Here is a 14,000-nt window from a genome sequence, read left to right as displayed (position 1 = left end):
ATGAAGGAGTGGGGCCACCAAGTGCACTCCCACAGGACAACACAATCAGTGTCGGGTTATGACACTGGGCCTCTTCTGTGTCCTGAGCAAACGCCTTCCACTTAACCCATCTGTCATCTGGGGAAGTGATTCTGATGGGTCACCTTTCATAATGACTCCGCCACTATTTATAGAACCAGCAGATTACTGCACGTGATCAGCTCTGGTCTTTGTTACCTGATTGAATTCACACTGTCGATACAGCCGGTTGTTTAGCCCCGAAGTAATAAGTGATGTGCTTTTTCAGTCTCCTTGCCTTCCTACCGTTAGTGTCCGGAGGGCAGAAGCTAAGCAAGTTTGCATCTTCTCTGGCATTTCCTGTGAACCCACAAGGCAGGGGCCTGTCCTGGGTCCAGGTTGGTAGTGGCCCTTGGTCAGTCTTGGACCCTGCCCTTGAGAAACTGACATGCTGCTCTGACTGCATTCTGTACCCCCAAATCCATATGCTGAAGTCCTGACACTCAACAGGATTGTAGTTGGAGATAAGGCATTTAGGAGAGTACGTGCTCAGTCTCATGTCCAACTCTTTGCAACCCCATGGACTGCAGCCCACCAGGCTCCTCTGTCTTTGGGTTCTCCAGGCAAGAATACTGGAGTGGGTTGCCATGCCCTCCTCCAGGGGATCATCCCTACTCAGGAATCGAATCCATGTCTCCTGCATTTCCTGCATTGGATTCATTACCACTAGCGCCACCTGGGAAGCCCCCATTTGGATCTGCTACACCCAAACCCTAAAACTGCTTGCTTTCACAATTGTGCCAGGTCAGCCCACCAGCTGTTCCCTTCAGGGTTGCTCACTGGCCCAGATCAGAAACCCTGACTCGAGAGCAAGTTCCCCTCCAGCCACCCTGAGAAGGTGGCAGATGGAGTGTCTGGCCTGTGCAGGCTCCATGCTGAAGGACAGTTACATTCTGCTGGGGACCACTGAGCTGACCCCTGGGAAGGCCGGCCCCTCAGCTCCCAGGAACGGCAGCTGGGTTCAGCTGCATCACTGCTGGGCGTCAGGTCCTCACTGGGAAGCGGGGCTGGAGGGGATGTGTGTCCGCCCTGTAATTAACGTTAATCAACACACACCATCTGGAGGGTGGAAGAATCTGTTCTTTGCATCCACGCTCTTGGCTTTCATCCCAGCTTAAGGATCCAGAAAATGCCGATAACCTTCCTCTGGGGCACGTTGCCAGGTTATAGGGCCCAGTTCTGGCCCCAGACAAGACAGGGGAGAATCACCAGACAATTTTTCCAAGGTCTGACTTTTATAATCGGTGTGGGGTCTCTGATATTAACTTAGGGCAGACGCTGAGCTGAGGATTTCAGTCTGTGTTTGAGAGGCCAGACTGAGTCCAGCTGTGAAACACAGCCCTAAAGCCACTGAACTGTCCACCTCACCATGGTCACTTTGGTAAATTTTATAATATGTATACTTTACAACAATTTTTTACAGTTGTATTTTTATTTTACCTTTAATTTTTATTGGAATATAGTTCTACAATGTTGTATTAGTTTCTGCTATACAGCTAAGAGAATCAGACTTACATATACATATATCCCCTCTGTTCTGTATTTCCTTCCCATTCAGGTCACCACGGAGCATTGAGTAGAGTTCCTTGTGCTGTACAGTAGGTTCTCAGTAGTTATCTATTTTATACACAGTATCAATAGTGTATGTATGTCAATCCCAATCTTCCAGTTCATCCCAATGGTTTCATGGGCACAGTTTCAGTTTTGCAAGTTGAAGAGAGCTCTGGAGACGGATGGTGGTGATGGCTGCACAACGATTTGAACGTCCTAAAGCCACCAAACTGTGCACTTAACCATGGTCACCATGGTAAATTTTATGTTATGTCTATTTTATCACAATTTTTAATGTTATATTTTTTAAAAGAGAGAAGGAAAGGAAAAAAGCTTTGGTGTAAAGTGTGACTGCTCCCACCACGATGCCCAGGCAGGAACTCTCCAGGCCAGACTTTCCTGCCAGTCCAGCTCAAGTCTGGGTGTCATGGGAAGTAACCAGCCTTGTTCTGTCATATTCTGTTTCAGCTGCTGCCAGTTTGGGTCCCTGCTTTCTAAAGGAAAGGCCACTGCTCTCTCTGGCTTCCAGCTGTGATGTCTGGTCACCCCCGCCTCCCTCCTGAAGCAGCCGCACCCAGGGTGCCTGCCCACCCAGTGGCCCTTATGAAGTGGTGATCACTCTGACCAGCAGGTGAGTGCCCTCTGGGAAGAGACCTCAGTGGGCATCTGAAAACGAGGTCTCAGCTCTCACGTGCAGGAGGGAAGGGGAAGGAGCCAACTTCCACTCCAGGAGGGCATATAAGAACCCAGGGTTGTGCTCTGCCCCCACCTCTACCCCCACCGCAGGCAAGTGGGCATGACCCTCTGATCTGCACTGCCCTGGCTTTCTGCAGGGGTGGAAGATGGTACCAGTCAACCCTGTGCCGGAGGAGGAGCCAGAAGCTGCCACTGAGAGATGGAGGACCCCACGCCTGAGCCCGTCTACGTGGACGTGGACAAAGGACTGACCTTGGCCTGCTTCGTCTTCCTCTGCCTGTTCCTCGTCGTGATGATCATCCGCTGCGCCAAGGTCATCATGGACCCTTACAGCGCCATCCCCACGTCCACCTGGGAGGAGCAGCACCTGGACGACTGAGGCGCGGGCGGGCAGAGGCAGTGGGGAGGGACCAAGACCCTGGCGCTCTCTGGACGAGGTTGCCCCGGGACACACCTCCGTCCCCTGGCCACCAGCCTGCTAGCGCCTGGGGGCAGGCGGGAACAGATTCGGCTACTAGGGATGGAGGTGGCTCACCTTAGCCTTGTCCACTCCCACACGAGCAGCAGGTTGAGATGCGTGGGATGCTGTGGGCGGTGCCATGGCCAGCCAGTCTGGGGATGAGAGGTCTGCAAGTCAGTAGGCCCGGGTTCCAGGCTGAGGACTCAGTGTGAGACTATGGGCGGTCACCTTCCCTGGCTCCCAAACCCCATTTGGCATTGGATACAGGACATATCATATAACAGTGGTCCAGTTTTGAGGAGACCCTTGCCCTGATCATGCCAAGAAGCACACGTACTAGCCCCAGGGTTGCACAGCACAGACATCCACCTGAAACCCAGCCCCTTCCCAATGGGCTGGCAGTGGAGCCAGGGTGGTGACCCAGGGAAGCAGATGGATTCAAATTCACAAAAGGCACAGGGGCTGCTTCCCAGCAATATTTTTTTAAACTAAAATATAGAAGGGTATATTTTTTCCTGTTATAAATGAAATGTGTATTTTAGAAGTTTGGAAAAATACAGAAAAATAATAGAAGGAAAGGGGGAAAATAATACTTATAATTCCACTTCCCCAAAGCCGCCATCTTGATATATTTTCTCTCAGTATTTTTACATATATTTTTCAATAGTCAAACTGTGTGCATGGTGTTGCATCACTTCATATTAGAGCATGAACACTTTCTCATGTGATCAAACTCTTCAGTTCAGTTCAGTTCAGTTCAGTTGCTCAGTCACGTCCGACTCTTTGTGACCCCATGAACCACAGCACGCCAGGCCTCCCTGTCTATCACCAACTCCTGGAGTCTACCCAAATCCATGTCCATCGAGTAGGTGATGCCATCCAGCCATCTCATCCTCTATCATCGCCTTCTCCTCTTGCCCTCAATTTTTCCCAGCATCAGTCTTTTCAAATGAGTCAGTTCTTCGCATCAGGTGGCCAAAATATTGGAGTTTCAGCTTCAACATCAGTCCTTCCAGTGAACACCCAAGACTTATCTCCTTTGGGCTGTACTAGTTGGATCTCCTTGCAGTCCAAGAGACTCTCAAGAGTCTTCTCCAACATCACAGTTAGAAAGCATCAATTCTTCGGCGCTCAGCTTTCTTTATAGTCCAACTCTCACATCCATACATGACTACTGGAAAAACCATAGCCTTGACTAGATGGACCTTTGTTGGCAAAGTAATGTTCTGCTTTTTAATATGCTGTCTAGGCTGGTTATAGCCATCATTTTTACTGGCTACAGAGTATTCCATTGGTGGATAGGTCATGGTGTAATAATTATCTCTGTTGGTCATATGTTTCTTTTTTTCCCCCACTATTCTTCATGAAAAATTATTTCACCCAGTGACCTCTTGAGAGCACACAGTATATGAGATGAATATCAGACAGGAAGACCTGGGTTCTACTCATGTCTGTCACTCTAAGGCTGTGTGACCTTGAGTAAGTCACTTTACCTCTCTGTACCTCCATCCCCTCGTTGTATAAAGGAGGAGGAAAAACCTTGCCCTTTTTGTTTTGTGTAAGCCTCATGTGAATGAAAGGGCAGGAGGGGAGTGCTTTGAATGTAAATGTGCCGTGGGGGGAGACAAGGAATAAGTTGTTGATTATAATGACTCCTTTCCCTCTTTTCCCACCCTTCTCGCCCCTCACACTCCATCACCTAAATCTACGACCTTGCAGCAAGAATAGTGGACCAGAGTCCACAAACCTGGTCCCGAGTCCCAGCTCCTCTACTTTCTTGCCCTATGATCCCAAATAACTCAGCCTCTCTGATCCCCAATTTCTTCATCTGTAAAATGAGGGAATAACATCTACCTCACAAGGTTGTTGTGAGGATGAAATGAGAGAACATGTTTTTTTTTGATTTTTACCACCCCCAGGAGAAGCCAGAGGTCTGAACTGGGAGAATGAGGGGTCTGGATTCCCCTCTCTCAGAGGAACCTGGAACCCTGGGTTTTCCTTGGTTCCCAGGGCCCTTCTGAAAGACCAGACCTCCTGGCCAGGACCTGGTCAGAGGAATGCTCTCAGCAACCTCTCCCACCCAGCACCTGACCTCAAGAAATATGGTGTTTATTAATTTACATAATCATCATTATCATCAGTAATCCTGCAAACACAATATGCAGTTAAATGAGACCTCCTGAACACCCCCTGATTCTGAAGGTATTTATTCTATCCCTCTAAGGCATGCCTGCCATCTCCCTCAGAAGTGACCTGCAGCTGGGAAGAAGCTCAAGGCTCCCTTCGCATCACCCACATCCCCGCCATCAGTACCACCCCATCCCGGGTCACCTGGGAAATAGCTTTCCAAAGCACCATCACCACTAGGTGACCACCTTGAAAGTGAACAAGGGCACCGCTGTTCAGGCGGCATTCCAGGGCATTTCCAGCTGTTCCCCATGCCACCTTCCACGCTGTGGGATGCAGTAAGGGACAGCTGGCAAAGGCAGTGGGCTAAAATGCATTGGAGGCTCCGTCTGAGGGGACGGACCAGAGCAAGGACCCTGCACATTGCCTCAGGCCCAGCAGCAGCAGCCTTCACTCTGCAGACTACCTCAGAGATACCAAGCACTTCTGTGAACAGCTCATCAGCATGGATTTACAGTGCCAGTCAGAACCAACTCCCAATCAGCAAAGATCCTGAGGAACAAGAGATCTTGAAGACCTCACTTGGAGATATTTTAGAGCTCTAAGGAGTGAACAACAGGTGCCCGAGGGCTGTACTACTCAAACCCTGATGAAGGACAAATAGCACCTGCAGCATTGAGGAACTTTCTAGAAATCCAAAATCATGGACCCCCACTCCAGACCTCCAGAACTCTAATCTCTGCAGGTGGGGCCCAGAAATCTCTTAGCAAGATCCACCGAGTGATTTCTATGCAGGAACATGAGCTTCCCAGGTGGCTCAGTGGTAAAGCATCCTCCTGCCAATGCAGGAAACTCAAGTTCTATCCCTGAATTGGGAAGATCCCCTGGAGGAGGAAATGGCAACCCACTCCAGTGTTCTTGCCTGGAAAATCCCATGGACAGAGGAGCCTCGCAGACTACAGTCCAGGGTGGTCACAAAAAGTCAGATGTGACTGAGCATGCATACACATTAATTAAATGCATCAATATGTTTTTAGAGAAGGATCAATAGTATGGATCATATCAATAGATCATAGAAGGATCATATCAATAATATGATCAATTAGTTTGAGAAGCACTGCCTTGAGGGTCCTCTGGTCTCACTTATTTCTTTCCCACACCTAGAGTTGTTAATATTTCCCACCCTATCTCTTTTGACTTTTTTGGTGGCAAAGGGAAATAATAACATTTCAGCAAAAGATGGAAAATTTCAAAATCACTCCTATTATAAGCCTCCAGATAATAGTGATTTCCATTGTGCGTCCATGTGTTCCCTTCTCATCTTTGTCCACATGCAAAATATATTTTTTCATAAAAGCCTTCTGTTACAGTATTTTAATCAGTATCTCATAACATTTCTTCATAAGCATGTTTCTGCTACAGTCTTCCTATTTATCATTTTAGTGGCTATAAACCATACCATCTAGTGCATGTGCATAGTTATCCAGAATCCTATTATTAAGCATTTGGATTGCTTTCATTTTTCCCTAGTATATATGTTGCAAAATAAAAATAAAGAAAGCTTAAGACAGATATGATGAACCCTGGGGCTTGCTCAGGATGGTGGATAATAAATATTTAAATAACACCCGCTGCACCTTAGAGACACATGGGGGAGGGAGAGCCATCTAAATATTTGATCATAATAAGGGAAAACCCAACTGAAATTTCAAGCTTTTGTTGTTGCTTTAGCTACTAAAGGATGGAGGAGATGGTCCTTTGTCATCAGAGCATCTTAGCCAGTTTGTAGCTGGCTGAGATGAAGTTAGGGCTTGGGATGGAGAGGTAAACTGTTCAGCAAAAGAAATGGAGAGAATTTTTGAAGACTGGAAGCTGGCAGAAAGAAAATGAAAAACATCAGAGAGAAAGAGGTGTTGACCTCCTCAACCCAGGATTTAAGGCAAAATATGATCAGAGAAAAAGTCCCCCTGCAGGGTACGGGTGACGGGGTCTCCAGACAGTGGTGTTTGGTGGTTGATTTTAAGTTGTTGCCTGTTCTGTGCTCTACTCCAGTCCCTTCCTGTTACCCCAAACCCTCAGTAAAGTCTGATACACAATCCACCTTCTGGCCGTGGTGTTTGTGGGGCAATAAAGACATCTGGTTGGGGGGAAGATATCTGGGAAGTGGGTGATGTGAAGAAATGTTATCTGGAAAGGGATGTCATTCTAGGGACAGGTGAGGTGGAGAAAAACAGCAGAAGCAAGAAATCAGTGACGGTCCCTAGCAGAAACATGAGCCCTGAGAATGCTCGGACAGGCTGGTATGACTAATAGAGGACACCAGTTTTACCTGCCTGGTCTATCAATTTCCATCAACTCTGTTTCATTTTTTCCAGTTAGTTGCTCTAATCTACATGTTCTTATTGAATTGCTACTCTTTTTTTGGCGGGGAGTTCTGCCATGCTGCATGCAGGATCTTAGTTCCCTGATCGGGGATGGAACCTTCCCCACTGCATTGGATGCGCAGTCTTAGCCACGGGACCACCAGGGAAGTCCCTTCTTATTGAATTGAAACATCCATGCTTCCCTCTCCTATAAAATTGCTACAGAATTTGAGGCTAACTCAATCCAAAAGGAGCTGGTTCTGCTTCAAAATATCAGGTGGGGAGAATTTCAAAGCCTGGCGTATCCACAAGTGTGTTTCCACGTCCACAGTCCTGCGTGTGTGAAGGAGGACAGCCTGCAGTGCCCTCTTTGTTTATGGCCCAGTCTGCTGAGAGGCACTTGAGCCGAGCTCCCTGGTCCACGTTCACATACCCAGTCATTCCGTCCAAACAGTACACCAGGCTGGCTGTGTCCAAAGGGACAGACAGCCTCAGCCATGCCAGCCCTGAATCCATAGGTCCTTGGTCATCGTCAGCTAAGACAACCCAATATAACATTGCAAAACAATTATCCTCTAGCCAAAAAAATAAAAATTAAATTAAATTATAAGAAAACATAGCAACCCTAGGATGCACCCAGTACATGCAGCAGAGTGGTACACACGAAGATACTACACATTGCCTCAAAAACCCAAAGAGGTTCATAAACCACTGAGCCTCGTTCTTCATAGTGGATGGCACAAGGAAAAGCGAGGTTTCTCACCTACCAGGGGATATCCCAATATGCCCCCAGCCGCTGGAACCCAAGAAATTTCTGCAATGTGGAGGGCACATGCAGAGGCCCCACACTGACCTTGGAGGGTGCCTGCTACCCATCAGGTCTTCCAGACACAGGGTGATGGCAGAAACTAGAGACAGGGCTGCCATCCTTACTGCCCAGCCACTGAGCAGCCCCTCTGCACCAGAACAGAGAAGAGAGGTGCCTGGGGGTCCCTGCCTTCAAACAGTGGGTGGAGAGAAAGATGGACACATGGCTGCTGAAGACTTTCCACGTTAGACCAGAGCACACACTTAAAGCCAAGTCGTAAGAAACCCGAAAGGAGATCTTCTATTCAGATCAGAAGGGCTAGTGTTGAGCTTGGCCAGAAAGATTGCTCCAGAGAGTGGGCTTTAAGAGACAGCAGGATCTGCGTGAACAAATCATTTCCCCATGGAAATGGGGAAAGCGAATTTTATTTGGAACGAAGATTTTCATTTTAAGAAGTAAGAGATATATTCACTTGTTCATTTTGATTGGCGTTAGTATACATTGATGATGGGCTTCCCAGGGGGCTCAGTGGTAGAGAATCCTCCTGCCAGTCCATAGGGGTTTGCTCTCACCTTCTGGCAAGCCCGTGCCATTTGCGGTCCTTGCTACACTCCACTCAGCAGAGATAGTTAGCACCATGTCATCAGTACAGCACGACTGAGCGACTGAGCACAAGCATCAATATAGCAGCCATCCGTGAGCTGCTGTGGGTTGACAAGATGATCAGGGTCCCACACAATACAACAAAGAGAAGAGCGGGCGAACCCTGGAGGGAATACAATTAAGGTGTGCCACCACCTCCTGCCTGATGAAGGTGAACTCTTTTTATTGTCTTTATTGATCGGGATGCAGCAGAATGTACTTTCTGGTACAGTGGTTCTCAAACTTTAGCATGCATCAGAATCACTTGGAAAGTTTGTTTTAACACAATTTCTGGACTCCCACCCCAGAATGTTTAATTCAGTTGATCTTGTTGTCTGTCCTTTAATTTGTCAATCAAAGTACTATAAATTTTTTTTTTTTGGGGGGGAGGTTGTTTACTTTTTAAAGTATAGTTGATTTGCAATGTTGTGTTCATTTCTGCTGTACAGCAAAATAGAAGTCCTATAATTTGTATTTTTAACAAGTTTCAAGGTCCTTGCCTCAGCTAAGAGACTTTATTGACACACACAATTACCTGGCATTGCACGGTTCCCTGGCACTGCAACTCTGCAAGCCAGACCTTCGTCTGTCCTACAGCTGAGGAAAGTCACTTTACCACTGCATGCATGCCTTCTGCTTCTCCATCTGACACTTCAGTTATGAATTCAAGATTTGGAGTTTATCTTGCTCTTTACGTAAACTCTCCAGGGCAATCAAGAGCAGCCCACCCATCCTAGAATCCGTGTAATCAGCAATATTCCCCTAGCAACTAAGTGCCAATGATTTTTTAAAAAATATTTGTTCTTTCATTCATTTATTTAGCTGTGCCAGGTCTTATTGCTGCACACGAGATCTTCAATCTTCACTGTGGCATGTGGAATTTTTAGCTGTGGCTTGTGTGATCTAGTTCCCTGACCAGGGATCGAACGTGGGCTCCCTGCATTTGGAGCACAGAGCCTTAGCCACAGGACCACTAGGGAAGCCCCACCAGTAACTCTCCTCCTAGTGCTTTACTCTCAACCTGCACTCCATCCTGTGCCAACACTGATAATATTCCAATAACTGTGATAGCATTACACAGTACAGACTACTCATGTCCTGCCTCCCCCAGTCAGGAGGTTACTCTGTGCTCATCTAATATGCAAGAAACCCAATCCCAGCATTTATTTGGAGAGCCTGTTTCCTGATGCCACTCCTGGTACCAATGGCTTTATTAGTCAGGAAGCAACTGAAGAGGGTTTGATTGATTGAAGAGGGTCTAATTTAGGGACTATTTTCAAAAATGTAGGCAGGGTTTAAAAATGCAACACAAATGAACTTATCTACTAAACAGAAACAGACTTGCAGACATAGAGAGCAGGCTGTGGTTGCCAAGCGGGGAGAGGCGACAGGGGAGGGAAGAACTGGGAGCTCGGGATGAGCAGGTGCAAACTGATATCTGTAAGATGGATAAGCAAAAAGGTCCTGCTGTATAGCACAGGGAACTATACTCAGTAGACTGTAATAAATCAGAATGAAAAACAATATATATATATATATACACACCTATATGTGTAACAGTCACTTTGCTGTACAACAGAAATTAAACACAACATGTAAATCAACTATTTTTCAATAAAATATGTTGAAAATATTTTTAAAAAGAGAGAGAGAGAAAAGGATGGTGGCTAGTTCAGGATTGATGACCACAAGAAGCCACTGGCAGCCCTTGCTTAGGGAGGGAATGGTGGAATCAGAAACAAGCAAGTGTTATTGAGCCATAGGTAGGCAGGGAGATGCTACAGAGCCGCCCAAACCCTAGCCCAGCAGGGAAGGGGTGAGCAGCGTGGATACCCCGCCTTCTTTCTCCTCTTAAATTCCACCCTCAGCTTGTGCCTCTACTGAAGCCCAGGCAGAAGCCAGAGGGCGGGAGCCTGGGTGACGTCATCCATGGAGGTCTTCCTCCTCCCAAGACACGGCAGGACAGGGAAGGATGACCAGCAGTTCTGGAGGAACAGAGGGAGAGGAACCTGCATGGAGCCCCGGATGCTCTTCCTGCCAGCAGATCTTACGCATGGCCCAGCGAGAGCTTCTAAACCGGCTTTCAAACTGTGACTATCTGAGAGAGGGGATTAGTGTCAGTCATTGATGCCTCTCAGGCTTCTTATGAAGTTTGGTACACTCTCTCTCCTCCCTTCTGCACCAAGAACAGGGTGACCTCACTAGGTTCTGTTGTGCTCACTTCTCCAAGAAAAAGGGTGTCCTCTGGCCTAATACAGTCATTAAGAGGGACCGGGGAACTCAGACTCCTTCAGCCGGTCTACACAGAGAAGCAGCTGATTAATCTACAACTCCTCCCAGTAATTATACTCCTCCCCTAGGGGTCATGTATCATATTGTTTGATAGCATGTAGAATCTCCAGCTACCTTCTACTGTCGTAAAATATTGTAGTGCTAAATCTGGTTTTTGCATTCTTGTATTGTTTCTGTGGGGGTTTCCCAGCTGGTTCAGTGGTAGAGAGAGAGGATTTGCTCAGTCGTGTCCGACTCTTTGCGACCCCATGGACTGTAGCCCACCAGGGTCCTCCGTCCATGGGACTCTCCAGGCAAGAGTACTGGAGTGGGTTGCCATTTCCTTCTCCACAGTGGTAAAGAATCCACCTGCAAATGCAGGAGATGAGTGTTTGATCCCTGGGTCAGGAAGATCCCCTGGAAAAGGGAATGGCTACCCACTCCAGTATTTTTGCTTGGGAAATCCCATGGACAGGGGAGCCTGGCAGGCTACAGTTTATGGCATCACAAATGAGTCAGCCATGACTGAGCAACTAAACAACAACAAATATTACAAGTCAGCCCCATTTCATATCAGTCAGTCCATTAAGTGGGGAAATATTGGGTGTCACCTTGAAGATGGAATGGGGGCTCTAGCTTCCTATGAATAGACACTAAGGAAGGAATGACTCCAGAGGGCTGTGATGGGATGACACCCACAGGGCTGAAACTTGGGCTACATCAGGAGTGCTGCAATGACCATCCTTAAACACATGATTTTTTTCTTTCTCTGCTCTGCTCAGATACTCAGTTGTGTCCAGCTGTCTGTGACCTCATGGACTGTAGCCCACCAGGCTCCTCTGTCCATGGGATTTCCCAGGCAAGAATACTGGAGTGAGTTGCCATTCCCTTCTCCAGAAGATCTTCTTGACCCAGAGATCGAACCTGAATCTTATCTCCTGCATTGGCAGCTGGATTCTTTACCACTGCACCACCTAGGAAGCCCTTTTCCTTCTCTTGGATTACCAAATGCAGCTCTAATATAATTTGGAAGAGCTTCATATTGAGCTCATAGTGATGAGATAGGCAACTCTGTGATGCAATGCCACACACGTTTATGAGCAGCTACTGTGCTGGGTTTCCCTGGTGGCTCAGTGATAAAGAACCTGCCTGCCAATGCAGAAGATGCAGGTTTGAATCCTGGGTCAGGAAGATCCCCTGGAGGAGGGCATGACAACCCATTCCAGTATTCTTGCCTGGGAAATCCCATCAACAGAGGAGCGGTGGGCTCCAGTCCATGGGGCTGCAGAGTCTGACATGACTGAAGTGATTAAATAGCAACCTGTGTAAAGGGGTTTGGACACAAAGATAAGTCAAGCACAACCCTGCCTTGAGAAGCTCACTTCCAAGGATCAAAATCAAGGTTCCAACCACTGTTTCACAATTAGCCCTAGAAGTCCAAGGCTGTGGAGTCCAGGCTCCGTTCTACCACTCTCTAGTTATGTGAAATGAACAAGTCTCTTCATCTATTCTTTTTAAGATTTTTTTTGATGTGGACCATTTTCAAGGTCTTTGTTGAACTTGCTGCAATATTGCTTCTGTTTCATGTTTTTGTGTTTTTTGGCCAAAAGGCATGTGAGATCCTAGCTCCCTGACCAGGGATCAAACCCACACCCCTGCATTGGAAGAAGTCTTAACCATGGACCACCAGGGAAGTCCTCAAGTGTCTTCATTTATACAAAAAGATGTCTGAGACAGTGTGGGGGTCCAGAGAGAGAGGTAAAGGCGCAGGACTGCCTGTAGGCCTGGGGAGGAGGTAGGCTTTCCCTGGGATCCATGCTCCAGAGGGCCCAGCCCATCACAAACACACACACACACAAATGAATGTATTCAAGAGCACATGGGGGGACTTCACTGGTGGTCCAGTGGTTAAGGCTCTGAGCTTTCACCGCAGGGGGCAATAGTTCGATCCCTGGTCAGGGAACTAAAGTTTCACATGCCAAGCGGTGTGGCCAAAAAGTGAGAAAAAATAAATAAATAAAGAACACATGGGCCCTTATCTCCTTGGGACTCAAGCCCCAGGGACTCTTCACACCTCTGGGTTGTGCCCTCAAAACAAAATGCCATGTGAATGCCACACAGCTGTGTGGTGGGTCAGTGCCAACACTCTCGATGGACACTTCCTCCCTCCTCCAGGGGGCGCAGGGCAGCAGAAGCACTGTGGTAAGAGAACCTGATGGTCATTAACTACTTCCTACAGCATGAATGCAGCAGATGATTGCCCCAGTGTCATTTCTCAGTCCTACCCTAAATTCATTTCCTTGTTTTTCAATGTGTGGTTCTGGCATGGCATTCACAACAGCTGCACATGGCAACTAGGGCCCATTTTGCAATGTCAACTAATTTATATTAATTTATACTTACATAAAATAAACAGAGTGATATTAATTCTTTACTTTGCAACTAGGTGACACTGAACACTAGGATTGCAAATAGTTTTATTTTTATAACAAGTATTTAGTAGAATTTAATTGAATTAAAATAAATTTAAACATTTCAACTTGATTTAAATAAATTTGATGTTAATGTTCTTTAATTATAATTTGTATCTTACCTTTTAATTTTAATAGATAATTTTGAATGTCAAAGAAAAATTATTGAGGACTTCCCTGGTGGTCCACTGGTTAAGACTTCTCCTTCCAATGCAGGAGCTGTGGGTTCAATCCCTGGTCAGGGAGCTAAGATTCCACATGCCTCGGCCAAAAAACCAAAACATGAAACACATGCAATATTGTAACAAATTCAATAAAGACTTTAAAAATGGTCCCCATCAAAAAATCTTTTTAAAAAAGAATAACTGGAAATGAATATAAATTTTTCAATTTTTAACATTTAAGGTGTTGAAAATATTTACATTTCATACATTTTGAGTGTAACTCAATTTACTTTATCATCATTTACATTAGTCTGTCAATAAAACCCAAATTATGTGAATAGCTTAAGAGAGTATAATTAGTGATTCTAATGAAATTAAGGCAAGAAAAAC

At 46.5% G+C, this 14,000-nt stretch overlaps 1 protein-coding gene across 1 annotated transcript in view; it reads left to right on the top strand.

Annotated features, from left to right (window-relative positions):
• Positions 1 to 6,991, top strand: part of CTXND1 (cortexin domain containing 1) — a 72,693-nt gene extending 65,702 nt beyond the window's left edge. The window contains exons 5-6 of the mRNA XM_070775249.1: positions 2,077 to 2,239; positions 2,442 to 6,991. Coding sequence (XP_070631350.1) covers positions 2,504 to 2,683 — 180 coding nt within the window. The 5' untranslated portion in view covers positions 2,077 to 2,239; positions 2,442 to 2,503 and the 3' untranslated portion in view covers positions 2,684 to 6,991. The remainder of the gene's footprint in view (positions 1 to 2,076; positions 2,240 to 2,441) is intronic.
• The last annotated feature ends 7,009 nt before the right edge of the window (positions 6,992 to 14,000 follow it).

Source organism: Bos indicus, chromosome 21 (genome assembly GCF_029378745.1).
Source record: "Bos indicus isolate NIAB-ARS_2022 breed Sahiwal x Tharparkar chromosome 21, NIAB-ARS_B.indTharparkar_mat_pri_1.0, whole genome shotgun sequence".
Classification (NCBI taxonomy): domain Eukaryota; kingdom Metazoa; phylum Chordata; class Mammalia; order Artiodactyla; family Bovidae; genus Bos; species Bos indicus.
This window is presented reverse-complemented; position numbering and strand designations above follow the sequence as displayed.